The sequence below is a fragment of the Malaclemys terrapin genome, chromosome 16 (genome assembly GCF_027887155.1).
Source record: "Malaclemys terrapin pileata isolate rMalTer1 chromosome 16, rMalTer1.hap1, whole genome shotgun sequence".
In the NCBI taxonomy this organism is placed as follows: domain Eukaryota; kingdom Metazoa; phylum Chordata; order Testudines; family Emydidae; genus Malaclemys; species Malaclemys terrapin.
This window is the reverse complement of record NC_071520.1, coordinates 25,333,909-25,358,005: the sequence shown is the minus strand read 5'-3', so window position 1 is coordinate 25,358,005 and position 24,097 is coordinate 25,333,909. Positions and strand designations below refer to the sequence as shown.

The window sequence follows — 24,097 nt, the reverse complement described above, 5'->3', positions numbered from 1 at the left end:
GGTTGATGACCCATGAGCTAGAGCAACAAGTGATCTAGAAAGGTCTGGAAGCTAGACATCACCTCTGAAGCGCTAACTCAGAAGGTGCTCAAACATTTAGCCTACGGAGAGTGGAATAAAAGCCTCGATCAAGTTTGGAAGGACTTGGCTTAGTCCAGAAGCAGCCGCCGCGCAGTTTTTCACTCTACACCCGCGGCAGCTCCGTACCGGCACCCTGCTGCAAAGCGGAACACATCTGCGCCCGGCCGCTGTTTTCCCACGGACGCATTGACGAAGGGACCCAGCCAGGCTGGGGGGCAACCTGAGCGGACGGACGGAAGCGCAAGGGGCCTGGTCAAGATGGAGAGGGTGACCGAGGGGAGGTGGGAGTCTCTGCCCGTCACGCTAAGCCCGGGCGTCCTGCAGACCCTGCGGGAGCTGGGCTTCCCCCACATGACCCCCGTGCAGGTAGGAGGGGGGGAGCAGCCCCGCGTGCTGGGCCATGGCTCTGTGGTGTGGTCCGTGCTCAGTACAGGGGGGCCCTGTGATCCCCATCATCCCCTTTAGTACGCTGTGGGGGAGAGCTCGGCCGTCTGTCCCCGGGTGGGGGGCCCTGTGAGCGACCCTCTCACGGCTCCACTGCAGTTGTACTAGGGTTACCATATCTCATAAATAAAAAAAGAGGACCCTCCACGGGCCATGGCCCCGCCCCTTTCCCCACCCCTAGCCCCGCCCCAACTCCACCCCTTCCCCCACCCTAACTCCGCCCCCTCCTCCCTCCCACTCCCAGCCAGGGGGAAAGGGCTGCCCCAGTGCTACCAGCTTCACGGTTTGCCGGGCAGCCCCCAGACCCTGCGCCCCCGGCCGGCGCTTCCCCAGCGCAGCTGGAGCCCCAGCGCGCAGGGTCTGGAGGCTGCCCAGCAAACCGTGAAGCTGGTAGCGCTCGGGCTTTGGGCAGCCCCTATGCCTCCGGACCCTGCGCCCCCAGCCGGGCACTTCCCCTCCAGGGCTCCGGCGGCTCTGCGTAACTTACACTGTATAAGTTACACAGAGCCGAAGAGGAGCAGAGCCCCCGCAGCTGGAGGCTCTGCTCCTCTTAGGCTCTAAGAGCCGGGCTGCCCCAGCGCTACCGGCTTCGGGCAGCCCCCGTGCCTCCGGACCCTGCACCGCCGGAGCCCGGGAGGGGAAGTGCCCGGCTGGCGGCGCAGGGTCCGGAGGCAAGGGGGCTGCCTGAAGCCGGTAGCTCTCGGGCAGCCCGGTTCTTAAACAGAGCCTCTGTGTCAGTTACACACAGCCCAGGGGGCTGGAGGCTTTGCTCCTCTTTGGCTCTGTGTAACTGACACTGTGTCAGTTACACACAGCCCCGGGGGCTGGAGGCTCCAGCCGCCCCCGCTCTGTTTAAGAGCCGGGCTGCCCGAGCGCTACCGGCTTCGGGCAGCCCCGTGCCTCCAGATCCTGCGCCCCCAGCCGGGCACTTCCCCTCCCGGGCTCCGGCGGCGCAGGGTCTGGAGGCACGGGGCTGCCCGAAGCCGGTAGCGCTCGGGCAGCCCGGCTCTTAAATAGAGCGGGGTCGGCTGGAGCCTCCAGCCGCCGGGGCTGTGTGTAACTGACACAGTGTCAGTTACACAGAGCCCCAGCCGCTGGAGGCTCTGTTTAAGAGCCGGGCTGCCCCAGAGCTACCGGCTTCTGGCAGCCCCGTGCCTGGAGACCCTGCGCCGCCGGAGCCCGGGACGGGAAGTGCCCGGCTGGGGGCGCAGGATCTGGAGGCACGGGGCTGCCCGAAGCCGGTAGCGCTCGGGCAGCCCGGCTCTTAAACAGAGCGGGGGCGGCTGGAGCCTCCAGCTGCGGGGGCTGTGTGTAACTGACACAGTGTCAGTTACACAGAGCCGCAGCCGCTGGAGGCTCTGTTTAAGAACTGGGCTGCCCGAGCGCTACCGGCTTCGGGCAGCCCCCTTGCCTCCAGACCCTGCGCCCCCAGCCGGGCACTTCCCCTCCCGGGCTCCGGCGGTGCAGGGTCTGGAGGCACGGGGCTGCCCGAAGCCGGTAGCGTTCAGGCAGCCCGGCTCTTAAACAGAGCCGCCATTTTCCCGGACATGTTCGGCTTTTTGGCAATTCCCCCCGGACGGGGGTTTGACTGCTGAAAAGCCGGACATGTCCGGGAAAAAGAGGACGTATGGTAACCCTAGTTGTACCTGCTGGGCCCTTTCGTAGGAGGGAGCCCTCGCGGCGTTGCCCCTCCGTGCAGTGGAGGCTCCTGTGGGTATTTTGATGGTGCTTGCCTGCCCCTCCGGTCAATACAGAGGAGAGCCCATCATATAGCGTCCGTGGGGTGACCTGTGTGCGCTGCTTTTTTGTAATGTGACGGGGGAGGGCCCCTTTGGTGTAGTGTGTCCCTGTGTGTAGTGCAAAGGGGATGGCAAATCCCAAAGGAAGATGCTCCATTATGTAATGAGTAGCGCCTGAGGGGGCAATAGGTGCTAGCAAAGGGGTCGGCAACCTTTCAGACATGGTGTGCCGAGTCTTAATTTATTCACTCTAATTTAAGGTTTCATATGCCAGTAATACATTTTAACGTTTTTAGAAGGTCTCTTTCTATAAGTGTGCAATATATAACTAAACTATTGTTATATGTAAAGTAAATATGTTTTTTTAAATGTTTAAGTCGCTTAATTTAAAATTAAATTAAAATGCAGAGCCCCCCCAGACCGGTGGCCAGGACCCGGGCAGTGTGAGGTTGCCTACCCCTGTGCTAGTGTGTGCTGCTCTAGTGAGCTGATGGAAATGACAAGTTGGTTCAAATCATCTGCTTTACGTGGTGTGTGTGTGTGGGAGGGGGCTGTCTGGTGCTTAGAACAGGGGATGGAGAGTCAGAACTCCTGGGTTTTCTATTCCTGGGTCAGTCACTGCTCAGACCTTGTTCCCCCCACCCCCAACACACTTCTCCAATTATTGCCACCTTGTCAAGCTTCCCATCTGCAACCCATGCTACCCCCAGCCTGCCAGGTTCCCCTCCCAAGCCCCTTATTTCTCTCGGGGAAGGTCCATATCTCTCTTTCCCCCTGCACTTCCTGTGTGACCAGCAATCACTTAACCTCTCTGGGATTCATTTTCCCATCTGTAAAATGGGGTTGATGACACTTATGTGCTTTTGTAAAGCACTTTTAGATCCTTGGGTGAATTGAGTTACATAAGATTTGTTTAAACCAGTGAGGATGTAAGCGGGCAATATTTCTGTCTCCTTTAGTCTGCAACGATACCTTTGTTTATGAACAATAAAGATGTTGCTGCGGAAGCGGTGAGTATTTTGTTAATTGAGTTCGCTGTTTGTTTTTTCTTACAAGTATTTGCACTCGTGAAGAAACTAACTTTGCTTCGATATTCACAGGTAACAGGCAGTGGCAAAACATTAGCTTTTGTAATTCCCATATTAGAAATTCTCCTCAGACAGGAAGAAAAGTTAAAGAAAATGCAGGTAAGTCTGAATTGAGGGATTCTGAATATATAAATAAATATATAGCTGTAACTTAAGATTGAAAACATATAGGACTACTTAAGAGCCAAGTTACACATGTGATTAAAGGTTTGCAGGATCAGGCCCTTACTACATTCGTAACCAGAAATTAATTGAAAACAATTTTTAAAGTACTGTGCTGCTTCTTATAGATTTGTTTAAATGTGTTCCTGAATAGCTTGTGAAATTGATTAGTAATAATTTGTACTTGTGTACTGCTTTTTGTTTACCAAGACCAAAAGATGTCTGTAAACTGTTAGGGAGCAAGATATCTTAAAATATAAAACAGTGTAATGAAATCAAGGAAGTATGATCGTTTATTTTTTATTGTAATGTCTCTTGATTTCTGAACAAATTTGAATTCACTTCCATGCTACTTGTCACTAAAGACCTTGTTATTGTCTTAAAAAAAAATGTGCACCCAATTTAAAAAAAAAAAAAGGCATTTCAAAGGGATTTTGTTTGACTGTACTGTACAGTCTGTTGTGTAAAATGCATTCCATTTTGTCATGTTTCGGGACATGATGGTTGAATTGGATCACTTATTTATTTCTCAGCACTTTAATAAAAATGGTGTTTGCATATGGAAACTTTAGCATCAGAATTTCATAGTCACAGCAAATAGTAAATGTCTTTTGGGGCATTTGTCTATTTCTGTCTTTCCTTTTGTTCTAATGAGCAGGTTGGAGCCATAGTCATCACACCCACAAGAGAGTTAGCTGTTCAGATTGATGAAGTGCTATCACATTTCACAAAACACTTCCCCCAATTTAGGTAGGTATGCTTAGATTTGTAATGAAAACAGACTTTCCTCTGGCTTTTGTTTGCAAATTTTTGAGTGACATGTTTCTTGTTTCAGCCAGATTCTTTTGATTGGTGGTAGGAATCCAATAGAAGATATTGAAAAGTTCAAAGAACATGGGTGAGTTAGCTGATAATTAATGTATTTCTATTGTTGTCTCTCAGAGCAGAAATGAAGCATAATCCCTGCCCCAAGGAGTTTATAAATTAGGGTGCCAATCTTGCACATATTTAAGGATGTATTTAACCCATTGCCTTCTATAAATCAAGTTATTTATGTATTTGTGCTTGTGGGATCTGTCTCTTAATTAGACACGCATAATGAGGGACTAACAAAACAGTAGGAAGGGTTCAAATGTGTTACTGACCGAGGGCTAGTGCATAGCATAAATGTTTGTTTTTTTTTTAACTAAAGAGATATTTTAGTTGGCTTACTTAGCCCTGCTGTGACATTTTACATTAAGTGCTAAAGAGGATCTTAAATAAATAGCCTTGTGGTTCAGCTTGGGAAAGGCAGGGTTGAAAAAAGCATGTAGAAGATGAATGATCTTTGAAAAAAAATACTCTGCATTCATTTAATTGTGAGAAACCAATCTGTGGCCTTGTAATAGGGCCTCCTGGCTCCTGCCTCTGTTCCTGTCTGCAAACTACTCTGAGACCCTTCTGCTGGTTCAACACCTTGTGCAGTTTATTTACAAATGGATTCCCCCTACCTTCATAACATATACAGCTCCTATAACAAGCATGGGAGAGCAATGTCTCTCTCCCCCCCACTTCCTTCCTGGCTAATGGCTTAATTAGCCTTTCTGCCCTGCCCCACCCACAAATTAGGCACAGCTCTGCTTAGTCAGCTCCATTCTGCCTTGCTTGATTGGAGCTGCTGTGAACAGATTGCTGACTCAGCCTTTCTTGCTTGGCATTCTGTCAGAGGCCTGAATTGGGAATACCAGACTATTGTCTAAGTAAATTTGATACGTAATTTTAACAAACTGCTTTCTGTGGTGATACTTATGTGGAAATTCTGAAATAAAGTGCCATATACTTGGTGGTCTTGTTTGCATGCCAGTACCCAGAATGCTTTTCAGTTTACAGCTATTTTTTAGCTATTTGAGCTCTAGGATCAATATAAGTAGCTGGGGAGCTGTTTTATGCACAAGTTATCTATCTTTAGGGTTTTGTTCTTTCACCCTTCAGCATAATATCTGAGCACTTTATATGTTAATAAGACAGACAATAGCAAAATCTTCAGTGGACTGAGCTCTCTTCCACAGTCAAAAGTGCACAGTCCCCACTTGAAGATTCCAGACTGTGTTTTGAGTGCAGGTTTGTGGTATGATGAGATTCTGGGATGGTGTTGACATCCAAGTACAATTAAAATCTAACCTAAACTGTGTATTCCATCACCGATAGTGGGAACATCATTATAGCCACACCAGGCCGTCTGGAGGATATGTTCAGAAGAAAAGCAGATGGGCTGGATTTAGCAAGTTGTGTGAAATCACTTGATGTGCTGGTATTGGATGAAGCAGACAGACTTCTAGATATGGGATTCGAAGCAAGGTATTTTTAATATAATTTTAGTAGTACTTGTTATTCCTATAATGCTATCCATCTAAGGCTCTCAAAGCATTTTACAACCATTAATATTATTCCTATGCTACAGATGAAGAACTGAGTCACAGAACGGTAACATGACTTGTAAAAGGTCACACAATGAGATTAAAATTTAGGAGTCCCAGGGCCCAATTTTTCTATCTAGGTGTTTGTGATACCCATCAAGATAGTCTATGAGAACCTCTCAAACAATGAATGTGTCCTTACAATACGCCTTTCAAGTAGTGAAGTATTATCCCTGTTTTTACAGCTGGGTAGCTGAGGCACAAAGAAATTAAAGGCCTTGTCTACGTTAAGGGAATTTGCAAGGCCTAAGTGACTTGTCACACTGGGAATTAAACCTGTTTCTCCTGAGTCTCAGTCAAGTGATTTAACCACAAGATCCTTCTGATGTTGACCACTACACAATGCCTCCGTTTTTAACTTTACGATGGGGGGGGAAATGCATGTGAAGCTTATTTATACCTTTCTGCTCAAACTATCAAACTATAGTATGCATCAAGGATCCACTCTTCTCTGATCTTGTCTTCTTTTTGAGCTTCCTTGTAATTTTTTTATCATTCTCTGCAGAGCTTGGAGGAAAAAGAGAAGAGCCAAAGGAAGTGGGCAACATAACAAGGCTAATAATCAAAAACATAGTTATTCATATCCATAGTACGTTCAAGTAAATCTCATCTGACCTCATATTTAAAACCTCAGATGCTAACATACATGGAGTATAATCAGTCAAGCAAACACATGATTGGTAGTGCAACAGTTGGTGGTGTGCCCAGCACCCTTTTGTAAAAATCATTCTGTTTAAAAACTGATTATAAAACTTACTCTTGATGGAAAACTGGAGCCATTTTCTTTTTAAATTGTGTTTACTTGCAGTTTAAATACCATTCTGGACTTTTTGCCCAAGCAGAGACGAACAGGCCTGTTCTCAGCAACTCAGACTCAAGAAGTAGAGAACCTGGTGAGAGCAGGTCTCCGAAATCCTGTCCGCATCTCAGTGAAAGAGAAGGGAGTGGCAGCAAGTAGCACTCAGAAAACACCCACACGGCTTGAAAATTACTACATGGTGAGGCTCCCTGCTCCCCACATTTGTTGTTTCTGTTTTAAACATGATGATGAACTCAGAATGTTGCATTCTGGTGCACTGCAGTTCGACAGTCACGTTGCCTTCAGAAAACAATGCAACAGTGAATAGTCTAAGACTGCAGCAAAAGCAGCTAGCAACATTATTGCAGTAAACAAAGATTGAAATAGGAGCGTCCCTCAGAAGGATTAATGCAGATAAATCAACTACTAAAGCAAACCTAAGACCTTTCAAATTCCGCTGAAGCAGTATTGTCAAGTAGCTTGAGTTGGAGACACTAAGTCAGGATTGCTGGCCTTAATTCCTTGCTCTGCCACTGATTCACTTTCTATAACCTTGGGGAACTTGCTCAACGTTTCTGTGCCTCATTTTTCCCCATCTCTGAAATGGGGATAATATGTAACACTCCCCAGCCCCTGAGGTCATTCTTTATTTACTCACCGAGGAAATAACTTCAACCAAGATTTGTAATTAGGTCAATAGTTCAGCTTCAGAAACCTCCAATAATAAGTAACTTTAAAGCTGAATTCCAGCGTTAATGTTTATTTCTTTTTAATTAACTTCAGTAAGCAGCAATATACATAAAGGACAGTATTCCCACACTGATGTATGTGGAATACGTCTCAGCAAGCATTAACTTGTGTAAAATGCCTCCTATATTAGTGCACGAATGAATCACAAAGGCGCTATACTGAGGTGAATGGAAGAAACAAGCAAATCATCTCATCTTGAACCCACTGTTTTATTTCCCGTATGTTTTTGATGTTGTGTAGATATGCAAAGCAGATGAAAAATTTAATCAGTTGGTGCATTTTCTTCGACAACACAAGCAGGAAAAACATCTGGTCTTTTTCAGGTAATTCATCTGGGCTTCTTTGTGAAAACAGTGCAATGATTATTTGTGTGCTCAGTGCCGCATGAGAGACACGTGCTAAAGTAGATCTACTAGGGAGCACATTAACCACTTTCTGTGTAGAGTACAATGCACAAAAAAGGGGGCGGATCATTGCTTCACATTAAAATTGTCTTATACTTTGTCACAATGAAAGAACTGCTCAGGCCATGTGACCTTTCAGTGTTTATTTCTTAACCACAATAAGGTATTATCATAGACAGCTGTACATTAGTCATTTAAATAATGCTCATACTTTTAGTAATAAAAATAGGCAATTGGTATAGCACCTTTCTTTCAGAAGGATCCTCGAGCCCTTTCCACCGGTAAGGCTAGATCTTACATTCCTGCCGAATGCAAAATTAATTCAAAGTGATTTTGGATGTGCAAGGAATTCAGAATCAGACCTTTAAATTGACAGGCAAATTATAGTAGGTAAAGCAATTTCTGTACTTATAAAATGGGGTGGAATATAGCTGGTGTTTAACATCAACAGCAATTGATAGTTAAGAATAGGAAGTGATGAAAAATATTGTCTGACACTTCAGAGGGTATTTAGTGAGACAGAATGTAATTGTAATCTTTTTTAGAATTTGGCCAGGGTATTGAGAACCAGTGCTCCTACTCAAGTGGAAAACAGCATGAGATCTTTGGTGACCAGAAATAGCAGGACCTCAATTTTAGGTCTCGTATGAAAGGCCTTTGCTGTCATAAAACAAATTAAGCTGGTTCTAAAGACCTCTTTATATCTTGGATGAGTTTATAGAATAATAGAACTGTTAGTGCTTTAAGGGACCCATAGGAAGCCATTTAGTCCAACATCCTGCATTGCCTTTCTTTAGACTCACAATATATCTCGCCTCAAGAATATATCAAGTAGAAATAGTTGAGTCTAGAAAATGTATTGTAAAAGATCTTCAGCTACATTCCCATTTTTCATAGTAACAAATTTTCCTAGCAAGAGACTGGATGGCTCAGAGTGCCAGTAATGGGGATGTCACTTGCTTTCAGCTTAGCTCTTAAAATCCAGCACAAGTTGGTAATGACGGAAACTCATCATCTGTCTGATGGCTGTCCAGTGACCTATGTGAAATGGGTTGATAGTCTCAATCCAGTTCCCCATGGATAACTGTATCACACATACCACAAGCATGATTGGTAACTTCAGCAGAGAGGCCAAGGATTGAACCATGGAGGTTCCTCTGGGTCAGGATTTAGGCACATTGGCAGGGCATTGTGGAGGAAGTTTGCACTGTCCTGTCATGTTGTACCTGTTCTGTGGCTAAGCAGAGCACTCCAAGACTCCAGGGCTTTCGAGGTAACACCTTTCACCAGCACTAAATCCACATGCAATTGTAACATTGTAAGCTGCGTTTTTAAACAAAAGTTGATGCTGACTTTTCGTGGTTTTCATTGTCTCTTCAGTACCTGTGCCTGTGTGGAATATTATGGGAAAGCTCTGGAATCCTTAGTTAAAAATGTGAAAATAATGTGCATTCATGGGAAAATGAAACATAAACGTAACAAGATTTTTACCGAGTTTCGGAAACTCCCAAGGTAGGAGCATTTGAATAGACTACTCCAGCCAAAGGTGTAAATGCTAAGAAAGGTAAAACTTCATCTCTCAGCCTGGGGAAGTACACACCACTTGACTATAGAAATGTGGCTTTCCTGTTGAGCAGGCTGCTAGCTAGACTACTGAAGCAGCTGGGATAATGTGGATGATATAAATCACACTCACTTTTAAGTGTTTATAGGTGTACTGAATGAGGAAAAAATTCAGATAAATTGGTAAAACAGCAACACAAATTGTTCTTGGGTAACTCCCATTTAAAAGAGAAGCGATGGTGAAAATTCCCCTCTGTCTGATAAAAGGAGTTGAAACCCAGAGATTCATTTATTAGTATATGAACAAAAGAACGTGGGTTTTATCACCAACAGAATGCTTTTTCATTTCCATTAAAGTCATCTGCTTTTGTCAGTTTTGCAATATGTGCAGTCATTAGGGCCCAGCAATATTTGTGTCTCATTGGAAAAAGGCTGGAATTCTTGCCCAGTTATGTCCTTTTTATTGCCATCTAAGCATTAGGACTTCAGTTTTAGCTTTCTCTGTGAAACGGAATCATTTCCCCCGTCTCCTATTGATAGTTTCAAAACTGCAGTTAGATCATTTGATCTTTCTTTAATATGTTTATAGTATTTAGAAGCAGGGAAAATAATTTAAATATGGAACTTTGTAAAGGGAAGAGTTGATTATCCAGCTTAAATTAGTGATATGTAGGATATAATACAAAATACATTCCTTCTCCTAAGTACTTAGGGGAATTTTCATTCCATGTGAATTTTAGCTCGCCTGTAATATGTTCTCTAATGGTGATATTCATATTTAAAAAAAAGTAAGGCCAAATATTCTGCCTTGACATGCACCCCCACAGCCTCGATTGAGGATGCATGATATATAAATCTGGGCAGAAGTTGGAGCTGTTGGCTGGCACTTCTCAAATGACTATTTAATCAGAAATTTGCATTTTCTTCCAACTTTCTAGTGGCATTTTAGTTTGCACTGATGTGATGGCCCGTGGCATAGACATTCCCGAAGTAAACTGGGTTTTACAGTATGATCCACCTAGCAGTGCAAGGTACAACTTCAATTCTTCATAAGAACTTTCATCCCACTTCTGTTCATGTAAATGTACTACACCTCTACCCCGATATAACACGAATTCGGCTATAACGCGGTAAAGCACCGCTCCGGCTGGGGGGGCTGCGCATGCCGGCGGATCAAAGCAAGTTCGATATAACGCGGTTTCACCTATAACGCGGTAAAATGTTTTGGCCCCCCGAGGATAGCGTTCTATTGGGGTAGAAGTGTATTTAAGTGCAGAGTGAGCTCAGTACTGTACAAAACACAGTGGAAGACCTACTCCCTGCCAAAGACTTAGTCTGAATGGATAGACAAAACAGTGTACTGTCCCACATGCCCAAAGGAAGATTGGAACGCTGCAGTTTTTGTTAAAACTGACGTTTGTAACAGCACTTATGGATGTATAATCGCAGTTATAGGTTAGGTGGGTTAACATTTAATAAAATGGTAGTGGCCATTTACGGGGTATGGAAGAGAGTTCCTAGCATAAGGGATGGCAGGAGAGAATACCAAAGGGGCAGTAAGGTGGGAGACATTCAGGGAATGAAAGAAGTAAATGAGCAGAGCTGTAGGCCGGGGCAGAGCTGTTCAGGAAGTGCTATGAGGGTTAAAAACAAAGCTAATTAAAGTAACTATTTCTCTTACAGCTACCAGTGTCATCGTTTTACCATCACACACATACACACTCAAATATTTGACAAATCTTCTTTTAACATGAACATTTGAGTGCTGGGAGGGGGATTATATGCTGCTTGCGCTGTATTCAGGCACTGTATTCAATACTGTTGTTGGTAGTTCCTCCCCTACATCAAGAGTACAGTAGCCCTAGATCTTCCGTTCTATAAAACCTGCCATTCCACTCATTGTCGTGTATTACTTTAAAAGCAAACTGAGCATCTCATCCTGTTAAAACAACTTTGTTGTGTTTTTAGTGCCTTTGTGCATCGCTGCGGCCGAACAGCTCGAATTGGCCATTTAGGCAGTGCGCTTGTGTTTTTGCTTCCCATGGAAGAATCTTACGTAAATTTTCTCTCAATAAACCAAAAGGTGAGTTGGCTTTTATTTCCTAACAGCAGAAGAGAGTTACAATGAAAACTAATTCATGGGACCTAAAACCAGTTTTTGTTCAAATCCGAATTAATACATTTTAAAACATGTATATGAGATGTTTTAACCTAGCTGAGTAACAAAACAGACGTGAGAGAAACTTACTATGTAAACTAATTCATCTCCCTGCTAAAGCAAGATTGTTCCCTGCATTGTGTAATTATCTACTTAATCTATAATAGAAACTTCGTATACCTTTGTAGTGACATCCTTCTCCTTTTGGGGCTGCAAGTAAAATAATGGTCTTAATTCCACCAGAATAGCAGTAGGACAGTTGCAGTGAGATCTAGTAATTGAGTTGAGTGAGGATTTATGCATTCTGTTCCCTATTCTCTCAGAATTCAATGTATGAACTTTGGTTAGGCTGTTTAACTTTGTTTCTTCATCAATAAAAAACATGTGGTAGGTAAATATCCTCCATGTGTTGAGACTTAATTGATGTTGAAGTATGTGTTTGAAGTTCCAATGCTTATTTTAAACCATTACATTTAGCTCTTGCTTATGTTTTTTTCTTTTTTTGGTTAAGTGTCCCATGCAGGAAATGAAACCACTGAAAAATGTGGTAGATGTTCTTCCAAAACTGAAGACTCTGGCTCTGGCTGACAGAGCCATGTTTGAGAAAGGGATGAAAGCATTTGTATCTTGTGTGCAGGCCTATGCCAAACATGAGTGCAATCTTATCTTCCGAATAAAAGGTAATTCCCACCAGCAGCTTCTATTTTTACTTTACTTCAAAGACTATATTCAGTTTGGCAAAAGTTATATTGTTGCTCAAGCACTACAGCCTCATCCACCTGCCAAGTTCTCATGCACATAGTTTACCTTAAGTTAAATATTGATACCACTTTGAAGATGTAAAATTCTATATAATCATGAATTATTGACTCCTGAAGTTCTGTAGAAGGAGGCATAATCCTATTTTGCAGCAGGGTAAACTGAGGCACAGAGGTTACGTGATTTGGTCAAGCCACAGAGGGGAGCCAGAGTCAAAGTTGCAGATAAGAACCCAGCCCATGCCATTCTGACAGAGCAAGAAAGCAAATCTTAAGAGAGACATAGACCACTGCTTGCAGTGTGCAGAGATCCTTGTCTGACTTAATGAAAACAGTAAAAGATGCATTACCTCTTGGTGACAGATTTTTCTAAACACATCTAACAGTGGGCTGATTTTGCAGAAAAATGCATTACTTAAAGGACTGTTTGTGACAAGCGTGGTGATTGAATAACTTTTCTTTGGGTCTGTGAGGTAAAGCTGGGCAAGGAATGATTTTTCTGTCTCACAAGACAAGATTTTCCTGTCCTGAAATGGGATGAAAAGTTTGTCTTGAAAATTTTTGCAAACCAATAAGATGAATTTTTTTGATTGGGTCAATCAAAAAGTTTCTAAACGTTTAGTTCTTGACCTTTATTTTACTTTTTTTTCAAATAAATTTTGAAATGACTTTTTAAACATTACAGTGGGACATTCTGACAACTTCAAAACTTATTCCCTACCATTATTTTGAATTAGGGCCAGTTTCCACAAATCTCCCATCTTGCAAACAATTTCCATTTGGACAAATTGACATTTTCTGATGGAAAAAATATTTTGTTGGACAATTTCCCACTGATAGGCACTGCTAAGTAGAGAAGCAATTGAGTATCAGGATGCAAGCAGTATGTTAGGAAGGAAGGCGTTTTACATACATAAACTCTATCTGCGTTTAACCGTAAGCAAATATTAAGATAGACACCTCCTCCTTCACAACGCAACATAACCCAGCAAAATACTTAAACATGAGTAGTCCCATTGAAATCAGTGGAACTACTCATGTATTTAAGTACTTTGCTGGATTTGGTCTATTACTTTGTCACATGCTGATATCTTAATCCTTATTTTAACAGATCTGGACTTTGCTAGTTTTGCTCGAGGTTTTGCCCTGCTGAGGATGCCGAGGATGCCTGAACTAAAAGGAAAGTGTTTTTCAGACTTTGTTCCTGTCAGTATTGATACAGACTCCATTCCGTTCAAAGATAAAAACAGAGAAAAACAAAGGCAAAAGCTGTTAGAGCAACAAAGAAAGGAAAGACAAGAAAATGAAGGAAAAAGAAAATTCATAAGGAATAAAGCCTGGTCAAAGCAGAAAGCCAAAAAGGAGAAGAAGAAGAAGAAAATGACGACAAAAAGGAGAAGAGAAGAGGTAAATTAAGTTTCTCAAACTCACATGTGACTACCTCAGTATAGTCACAGCCAGGTTAGAATGTAACAGTCCCCAAAAGCGGGGGGGGGGGGGGGGGGGGGGGGGGGGGAGGAGGAATGATAAGGACTTCAGTCTGGCAGAAAGTTGGAGAACTGTCTGTCCACATTGCCTGCTTGCTACCCCCAAAGACAGAACTTGATGAATTCAAAAGCAAGTTCCATCCAGTTCTCCTCTGCCAATGACTGGATTGCTTACGTCTCACTCCTCAGAGCTGTACACAATCTGAAATGAAGGGAGCTGCAGTACCTGAGTTTCTTGCATTCTCAAGAGTGCTTAAGGAAAAAAAGTGAGCAGTCAACCCACTATAGAGAGGGACGAGGCTCTATTCCTTGCCTGGCTTTTGTCAGCAGAATCCTGTTGTAAGCCTCCAGTAGCAGAAAGTCAAGATGGGCCATGAAAGCTATGGAGGCCTGAATGGTCCAAAATGGGCAGCATGTAGGAAATACATTGGTTTGCACCTTCCTCAGTCAGCCTCCTCTGGAGCAAGATGTGAGGCTGCCCTCTCCTTGCAAGTGGCTCAGACTCACTATATTCCGTGCAAGTTTTATGCAAATGTAATGTTACTTTTAGTAAAGCAAAGTTCTTTGTATTAATTTTAACCTTGCCTCCCCCACTTTCAGTTGGCAAGTTTAATCTTATCTGGGGGTTTCCTTTAATAGGGTCAGGGTTGAATAAGCAGGAAAAAGGGAGGACTTAAGATTTAAATAGTATTTTGAATGTTGTTAAAAGGGAATCCACTGTTCCCCATGTCCCCTTCTGTTACTAAAGCATCTTTAACCCTTATTACTGCCTCATGTGTTGCCGCACATACCAGGGACAACCTAATATGGCTACGTAATGGATGGCAGCAGCACAATACATGTAACAAAGCGCCAGCAGTAAAAAATTAATATGGTTATTTCTAGAGTGTTCAAATATATAGAACATAAGCATTTCAGTACAGGAGTAAATCGCTGTGTTTCATCTATCTGCAGGGCTCTGATATTGAAGATGAGGAAATGGAGGAGCTGCTGAATGACACACGACTTTTGAAAAGGTTAAAAAAGGGTAAAATTAGCGAGGAAGAGTTCGAGAATAGGCTGATGAGCAGTGAGAGAAAAGTCAAAGCTGTGGTTGACTCAGAGTCTGAAGATTGACAATCCTCTTCAAGTGTGTCTCCTTGAAGATGCGTCTCGTTTTAGTAAAGCTGTACTTTTACACAAGGCCACTTCACGCTGTGCTCTGCATTGTTAGTTACCTACAAAACAGCCTTGGCTTCCCTAAGTACTATGTGCATCTAGTAGAATCTCTACAGTCTCTAATGGGGGCACAAGCATAGCTGCAACTTTGAAGACAGAACTAAATCGGACTGCTGTTCCAAAACTGAATGCTTCGGGTAAGAAATGTAGAATTCAGTTATCAGGTCCCTGGTGGATTCTTTTTGTTCAGATGTGTACCCAACATATCTGGAATCGTTAAGTAATTTTGAAACTTGTTCAGAGATCATATGTGGGGAAAGGCAGTTTAGGTGTCATCCTCAATGCTGCATCCCTCTATAAAAATTTATTTTAGATCTTCAGACCCTCAATGACTTACACTTTGCACACTGGTCCATTTCTATGTAATAAATGAATTCAAAACTTTCTGCTTCATTGTAAAAATCAAAAGGCTGCTGGTAATGGAGTTAATCCTTATACAGTTTCCTTTCTATAACATGTTGGGATAGTTTATATCTGTCAAACTCTAACTGTGAAGGGATGGTCATTGAACAATAGAGCATAACGTGCAGTGAATCTGCTTCATTACAGATAAAGTTTAATAAGTTCATCGCTGACAGCTGATGGAGTTAACACACCTAGGTCTGTAAACAGCAATGTAATTAGTGATGGTGAAGTGTAGTCAATCCAGGGGTGCTCCTCAGTTAGACTTCGGTTTGTTTTCAGGGTGTCTGCTTTGTACTGCGGGGGAGAAGAAAAACGTTAGTTGTCACAAAATAATATGCCATAATTTTTTGAGCTCTAATAATAAGGGCGTGACCAAACTTTATGGACCCTAGCTGTAGCTGAAGGAACCCACTGCTCTAACCACAGCATAGACTGGTGCCACTTAGTACTGCCACTTCATCATCTACGGGAATACGTAAGGTTTATAGTTCTGGAAAGTTTCCCTTGATCCAGCCATTCTGCTGCCAGCTGCTTGTCCTGTTACTGAGTGAGCTGCTTCAGGAACAGTTTGTTGGTAGAACGTAGGGGGAAGTGCTGTTGCTTCTAGCAGTTTGGTTTAGTGTACATAGAGCAGGAAGCTTTTCAATACTATAAAATACTAGTAAAGTGAGTGAGGGTGGGAAAATCCAAATTGGCAAACACACTTTTGTTTAAGCTATACTGTATGTTATTACAGGTCAGGAGTGGCTTTGACTTACCCTAGATAGAAAAATGTAAACTTCACTTTCAGTGCATTAGGTGTAAATTCATGGCTAAGATCTTAATACCATAAATTTATTTGCTCATAGAACAATTGATGTGCAGCTCTGTGGGTTAGCAAGTATTCTGAATTTCCCTTACCTTAAATTTATCTGGGACATCTTGTTGATTCAGAGGGAAGAGTCTTACAAACTTGAAGCTTTCTGCTACCACATAAAATGGTTTATTCTGAGCTTTGGCACACACAGCCATTTGATTTGTACCAATCTGCAGAGACAGTTTAGATGGAAAACAGTATATACACTCTAGTACTGAGTGACAGTAAACTTCCATGGTTCCAACCAGTAGACTCTTCGAGAGTACTTAACATCCGAACTGAAAGCACTTCTGAAAAGCCTGGAACTCTTCATAGAAACCAAGCTTAAGAAACAGAATGCTCCTTTAGAAGAGTTTTATCTGTGCGCCATTACGGGTCACAACACTCCTGTGATCTAGGCAAGTATTATCCTCATTTTACAAAGCAGAAGACTGATGCATAGAGGAAGCAGTAGTACAAAAGGGAACAGAAGCCAGAAGTCCTGACTTCCACTCTCTATTCCGATAAACGAAGAGTACTACCTATCAGTGTGTTTCAGGTCAGGAAAGTTACATCTTAGAATAAACAAACTAGCTTTCATATTTAATGTACTCCTTCAAGCCAAAAAGATATCTTTCTATCTGCAAACTAACTACGCTTTAGGCTATATTTTATTTTGCATATCAATATGAAAGTTGCAAACAGAATATGGTTATTTTTAAAAAGCAGAGTAAGCAAAATAAAGCCATTGCCTTACGTACAGACTTTGATGCTGACAACTGTAAAACTGAAACTGATAGGACTCTGAAGCAAAATTGATTTAACCTTAAACTTTAGTGTGTTGTAAGCATGAAGACTATTCGATTGCAGTGGGCTGTAGAAAGTGGCAACTTACTGTAATAGTCTTAATCATGACACTAATGCATGGGTTATCCACACATAATTAGCAGCAGCTGAGTTTCCTGAATAAACCCCCCGCATCATCTAGAAGGAGCCCATTAAGCTATAGTGAGTAAAAATCTAGTAGAAATAAAATGCAAACATTGTTCACATTTTCAAAATCTATCAACACACACAGTCAGTTCCAGGTATATGAAAAATCACTAATTCACTACCTCTTACCTTGTTAATAATTCCTCCACTTTCCACCACGCCTTCAGCACCAACTATTACTAGGTTCACTTTCTCCATGATGTAGCTGTTTAAGAAAAAAAGTTAAATCATATAGGGTAATACTAGAAATGTGACTTATTTTTGTTTAATACCTCATGATCATTTTGCTTTTCCAGTAGACTAGTCATTCTTGCAACTATCTAGATATATGCATTCATATGTCCTTGGAATTCTCCTTCCTTGATCTCCCCAAACAGGAATATTAAATAACCAATGCTTCTCCAAACATACTTGAGGTATTGACCTCAAAAGTTGCTGAGGATATTTTGACTGAAGTCTACTAGTTACTAGTAATCAGTTACAGAAATTTAGATATTCAATATTTCACTATTATGAAGTTATCTTACCTCCACATTTCAAGATGGTCACAACCAAAATATACTTTTAAATAATTCCAAATGCCTTTAATCCCGTGTTTTCCCTTCTTTCAATGCCCCCTCACATCGGTTTTCTCCTTCATGGAGAATACTGATAGAAAGAAGATACTCTGTACTTATACAGCACCTCTCATCCAAGGAGATAGCATGTGTCTTGGTGCATGAAGGAAATGCAACACCAACTAAAATGCTCCTAAGGAGAGAAGTTACATTTTTTCAGTTCTGTCTCTAAGAGTTATCTGGCCAGATAACTTAATCAGTCAAGTCACTGATCTCATGTTAACTTCCTTGTAAAATACAGCAAGTTAGAGTGGTGTGTATGTTCTTGACAATTGCCTCTCAGGCATTTTGTATTGGATAGAGAATTAAGTTTTACTAACACACTGTTCATAAGAACATAAACATAAGAACAGCCATACTGGGTCAGACCAAAGGTCCATCTAGCCCAGTATTCTGTCTTCTGACAGTGGGCAATGCCAGGTGCCCCAGAATGAACAGAACAGGTGATCCATCCCGTCACCCATTCACAGCTTCTAGCAAACAGAGGCTAGGGACACCATCCCTGTTCCATTCTCATGCATATAGGACTCAAATTCTGGTATCTAGTAAGCAATTATCAGCTTTTTAAAAAAAAATCCAGTAACTGCACTTCTGTATATATAAAGCATCTGACTTTAAAAAAAAAAAAAAAAACAACACAACACTGGCAGGCAAAATGGAGCCCTTACTAATAGCATCTCAGCTCCTTTTCTCCCCTATATCCCTAAATGCTACACTTAAGCTTAATTATCTTTTTCAATCTAATATGTAAACATTATCAAATACTTCTGCTTGATTTATGGCAATCACATCCTAACTGTCAAAAGATTTAGCTTGTACAGTAGCTGTGCCAGTTGATACTACAGTAAATTAGCAAAACCACCTATTCCAATTTGAACAACCTTTTGGGAAGTTCATATATACTATAGTCAAAATGAAAACCCGAAGGACAAAGAAAGGCTTGTTAACATCCAAGAATGTAATTAATATACTTACCCAACTGCAGCATCTAGAATCACAGTCACAGGAACGTTGAGCTTGCTAAGGGCCTTTGCCATTTTTTGCCTATTAAAATAATGTTTATGAAGTTTTTAAATCTTTCTTTAAAGAGGTCAGTGAAATTCATAGATGTGATAAAACTAATTTTTTTCAGTATATATGAATGAAACCTGATAGGGCCCTACCAAATTCGTGGTCCATTTTGGTCAATCAATGTCATGGTCATAGGATTTTAAAAATTGTAAATTTCATGATTTCAGCTATTTAAATCTGAAATTTCACAGTATTGTAATTGTAGGGGTCCTGACCCAAAAAAAGTGTTGTGGGGTGGTCATAAGGTTATTGTAGGGGGAATTTGCACTGCTGCTATCCTTATTTTTGCACTGCTGCTGGCGGTGGTGCTGCCTTCAGAGCTGGGCAGGACAGTGGTGGCTGCTGGCCGGGAGCCCAGCTCTGGAGGCAGAGCCGCCACCAGCAGCAGCGCAGAAGTAAGGATGACATGGTATGGTATTGCCATCCTTACTTCTGCACTACTGCCTGCAGAGCTGGGCCCTCAGTCAGTAGCTGCCACTTTCTGGCCACACAGCTCTGAAAGCAGCAGTGTTTGCATCTCCCTATTAGTAACTGTGGTTCTACAATCACTCCTTTTTTTGGTTTCTCCCTGTTGTATGAAAAACTCACACAAATAAAGGGGAAAACAAGCTGACTATCACAAAAATAGTGAAATTGACAATACAGGGAGTAAAACTGAAGAGTCCCCTCTAATCATTCAATTTAGAAATCATAGATATGACTTGTAACTATATAAGGTAAGACTCAGACAAATGTGATTAAATTGACAGTTTACTGTACATTTAACACCCAGCTTCTTCATCTACTTGGTGTTAGATACAAGATACTATGAACAGAGTTTACTGTGAAATGTTACTTTAGTGAAGCTGATAAATCACACTTTATCTGCCAATCTTCAGGTATTTCAATTGTCATCAGAAATGAAACTGCCTGGTTGGTTGCACTGGTTGTTGTACAGCGTGTATGATTTTCCTTTACTTCCTTCAAACTATATTGTATCCTCTGGAGACTGACAGCGCTGTACAGAGCTGTCAGTAATATACACTACGTAGAGTCTTAAAGGGAACTTTAAAAAAAAAAAACCAAAACCCACCACATTTTTGGTAAAACATTTGTATCCTCCTATTGTTACAAGTAACACTTACTACTATTAGCTTATTTTAAAAAATACTTCAAGTTGACTGTCCTTTTAAGCAATCATTCTTAGAGAAAAAATGGGTTGCCTAGCAGTGGCTGGTCATTAAAGTTTTGTTACACCTTATCTGGAAAGCTTGGGGATGCTATAATATGTTTACTTGATAGCAGTTCTTTGGAAGGGTGTTGCTGTAGATGATCTGTCAAGAGCGATGTGATGTTTTGCAATGAAATAGTTATCTTTCAATAATTAAAAAATAGGTAAAAGCTGTTTTTAAAATAGGACTCCACTGATGGACATTAGCTCTACAGTATCTTACTAATCAAGAAGACAAAACTGACATATACTTGCCCTGCTTGATCGGGCTGTGATTCAGTAATATAAACACTGAAACGCTTCTTTGATGCGGCAGCTGCCTCTAACACTCTGAGGACCACTCTCGAATAGGCATGCGTTAATATTCGCTGTTAAAATAACAGACATTTTACTACTTTAGCAAGTTTCAGGAAAGCTTTGTTATTGTCATGATCTCTTGTAATTATTTACCATGCACAAATGTTTTAAACATAATCTTCAGTTACTTTAGATGATATCCCAGATTTCACAAAAATGTAACATTTTAAGAGTTGTAGATACTTTTGGTGACCTGTCAAATATTAAACTCCTGTATTTTTTTACAAAACCATGGGATGCCAAACCATCATGAAAATTGGACTTTATAGGACACTTAATTACTGAAGCCCTGATAGTGAGAGGGGCTGAGAACCCACAACTTCCATTTAAACCAGTAGTTGTGGGTGCTTAGTACCACTTAGAACCGGGCTACAGGCTTAATGTCAGTCTGTATGGAAACAAAGGTGGAGGGAGGGGAAAGAAAAAGGGAGTTTTAGAAAATATTTGAATATGTGGCATAAACAAATGTGATGGGTGATAGGTAGGAGTAAAATCTTTACTTGGGAAAGCCAACATTAGATAATGTGGGCTCTCCTTAACAGATGAGGATAAAACCTATTTCCTCCATCACTTGAAATAATGGAACACCCAGAACAGAGTAATCGGTCCTGACATACTTACAGCACCATCTTTGATAAATGTATGGCAGAGTTTTGCAATTTTGTTTCTTGAAAGAGAGATTCTCCTAAGGAAAAGTTCTCCTCGTTCGATCATGATTTCTTTACATTTTGAATAGTCCTGGAAAAAGCAGTAAGAACAAAAATTAGGGCCCAGGATTACTTTGTGAGTAGTGTTACTTTGTGGATGAATGAAGCATTACACTTGGTGACAAACTCACCGAGTACTCCAGTGAGGTGAGACTGATAAACCTTAGGAAGAGCTCTCCCCCTGAAGAGACTGCCACCGAAGAGTCAACACCAGATAGAGTTTCAATGGCATTTTTGAGATTTACTCTCAAACCCTGAATGGTCTCACCTGAGAGAGAGAAATGCAAACTTAATTTCAAAACAAGATACTCATTACATGCTAGACCAGGGGTTCTCGAACTGGGGGGCAGAACCCCTCAGGGGGCCGCAAGCTGTCAGCCTCCACCCCAAACCCTGCTTTGCATCCAGCATTTATAATGGCGTTAAATGTATTAAAAAGTGTTTTTAATTTATAAGGGGGGTGGCACTCAGAGGCTTGCTATGTGAAAGGGGTCACCAGTACAAAAGTTTGAGAACTACTGTGCTAGTCAGAAGTTTAGGTGTATTCTGGTATGACACTAATGGGTGTATTTTAAAAAATTTCCAAATGACTAACTTGGTATTTCTCCTCCTGGGATTATAGTGGAAGCTTATTACACCATGTGAAAATTTTTCAACTGATTCTATAAGTTAGAGTACAAAATCTATAGTCTTGTAAGCCCTACCTGCCGCATGCCCTCCATCCACCTTTCTCTAGAATAACAGTCATCTAAAAAGAGAATATAAACACTCCTGAAACGTGTATTACTGCCAGGAATGAAAACGGATGAAATACTACTACATAGTCAACAGCAGTGTTGACTGCTCCTGCCTGCCCATCAATGTGCTTTGATTGTAACCTGAAGGAACAGGTTCTTGCCACTAATGAGGTAATTCAGCACCCATGCTCAGCCAATGCTTAGCCACTCTGTGAGTAGAAGAGCACATATCCAATGAAGCAGATTATATTTAAAGAAACAAACACCAAATACATTTTGAAAACTTTTTTGGTACTATTTCTGTTTCCCAGATTTTGATTAGTAATGCACGCTTCTCACAGCATGTGCTCATTTCTGCACAACATCTACCAGACAAGTTTCTTATTTCTAACTTTGGATGGAGTGTAGCCTGTTTTTTTTGCTCAAAGACCTCCATGTTTAACTCTTCTCTGAACTTTAAAAATCAGTATGACATTCAGGTTCAAAACACAGGGCTTGCCTTTTACTGCAATGCAGGAACTGGACTGTTAGTTTTGCTTGTGAAAAAGAAAAGGCAGGATCTTGGCAGCAGAGATGAACTGCAGTATAGCTTGCTTCTTGAGAAAGCAAAAATTAAATAATCACCTGAAATGTAACAAAGCTCTGAATTTCAGTCACCTGAAACACCATGAATGTGATTAGGTGGGTCTCAAATATTTAGGGTTGGCAGAATTTGATGTTTTTTAAATAATTTTGATGGATAATATCAATAGTTATTTGTGAGCATTTTTAATTTTTATTGATTTGCATTTCACAGTTCTGCAAATTTTGGGGGTTTTAGCATTTTTTCAGTTTATCAACTACCAGTTTTCACAGTTGCAGGAAATTATGGGGGTGTCAGACAATAACTTATTAGAGAGCTTTCAGAGTAGCAGCTATGGTAGTCTGTATCTGCAAAAAGAACAGGAGTACTTGTGGCACCTTAGAGACTAACAAATTTATTAGAGCATAAGCTTTAGTGGGCTACAGCCCACTTCTTCAGTTTTTTTTCTTCTGCTGATACTTGCTCATCTTAATTAATTAGCCTCTTCGAGTTAATATGGCTACTTCCACCTTTTCATGTTCTGTATGTATATATTATATGTTCTATTCTATGCAGCTGAAGAAGTGGGCTGTAGCCCACGAAAGCTTATGCTCAAATAAATTTGTTAGTCTCTTAAGATGCCACAAGTACTCCTGTTCTTTTTATTAGCCTCATTCAATAATGATCAGGCAGCATTTTTCTTACTTTGCCTATTTTTAAACGTTGATAATTATGGATGGACACATTTTTTTTGTCGGTTTGTGTGCGGACGGTGAAATCGATGTTCATGAAAACAGAATCCGTCCAAGCCTATCAATACTGCAAGGTGGTCGGTGAGGTGTATTACCCCGCCCTCTAGTGGACGGATTCAGGACTGCTCGTCCTACGGGACCATCTTCCTTTCGCTCCAGGACAGGGGCCTGTGCGCTCGGAGCCGGGTCCGCGGGTTCTAGTCTCGCTCTCGCCCTGCAGCGGAGCACGGGCCGGGCCGGCGTTTGCCAGGGCCCCTGTACCTTTGTCTCTCTTCAGGAACTCCAGCAGCGCGCGGATGGCGGCCACGGCCGAGGCCACGTCGGGATCCTCCCTCATCTGGGCTTTGAAGGCCTCGATCAGCTCTGCAAGGGAGACGGGGCCCGTCAGCCACAGGGACCCGCCCGGCCTGGGGAAAGCCCCCACCTGGGGCTGGCCAGGCCGGGCAGGCGGGATCTCGTCTCGCCCCCGCCGGCAGGGGGCAGCCCCAGGCCGCGAGGGATGCTAGTGCACGTACGCCGCGGCGCACACACCTGCCTCCAGGGGCGGCTCGGGGGAGGGCCGGTTAATCCCACCCCCGGATCGGGCCCCGGCCCCTGTTACCTGCTTCGTTCATGGCTTCAGCTGCCGGCGGGACCGGGCCTCTGGGAGCAGCAAGAGCCGGGTTTGTTTCCCCCTCTCACGCGGAGGGAGCTGCTGTCCCCGCCCGGCCCCTTTTCGTGGTGACACCGGCGCCTTCCCCCACA

The 24,097-nt window shown here is 42.2% G+C and overlaps 2 protein-coding genes across 2 annotated transcripts; one reads left to right on the top strand and one right to left on the bottom strand.

Annotated features, from left to right (window-relative positions):
* The first annotated feature begins 318 nt into the window (after window positions 1–318).
* Window positions 319–15,491, top strand: DDX55 (DEAD-box helicase 55). Its single transcript, XM_054006086.1, has 14 exons — window positions 319–447; window positions 3,224–3,274; window positions 3,365–3,451; window positions 4,173–4,264; window positions 4,350–4,412; window positions 5,702–5,851; window positions 6,779–6,968; window positions 7,760–7,842; window positions 9,304–9,435; window positions 10,425–10,517; window positions 11,455–11,569; window positions 12,156–12,324; window positions 13,514–13,809; window positions 14,844–15,491. Exons 1-14 carry the CDS (start codon window positions 340–342, stop codon window positions 15,003–15,005), a joined length of 1,791 nt encoding a protein of 596 aa, XP_053862061.1. The 5' UTR covers window positions 319–339; the 3' UTR covers window positions 15,006–15,491.
* Window positions 15,492–15,632: 141 nt separating this feature from the next.
* EIF2B1 (eukaryotic translation initiation factor 2B subunit alpha) lies at window positions 15,633–24,066 on the bottom strand. The gene is made up of 9 exons (XM_054006087.1): window positions 23,955–24,066; window positions 23,615–23,716; window positions 21,434–21,570; window positions 21,217–21,333; window positions 20,494–20,606; window positions 18,933–19,001; window positions 17,470–17,545; window positions 16,413–16,538; window positions 15,633–15,806 (listed from the first exon to the last, which is right to left on the bottom strand). Exons 1-9 carry the CDS (start codon window positions 23,965–23,967, stop codon window positions 15,651–15,653), a joined length of 909 nt encoding a protein of 302 aa, XP_053862062.1. The 5' UTR covers window positions 23,968–24,066; the 3' UTR covers window positions 15,633–15,650.
* Window positions 24,067–24,097: the final 31 nt, after the last annotated feature.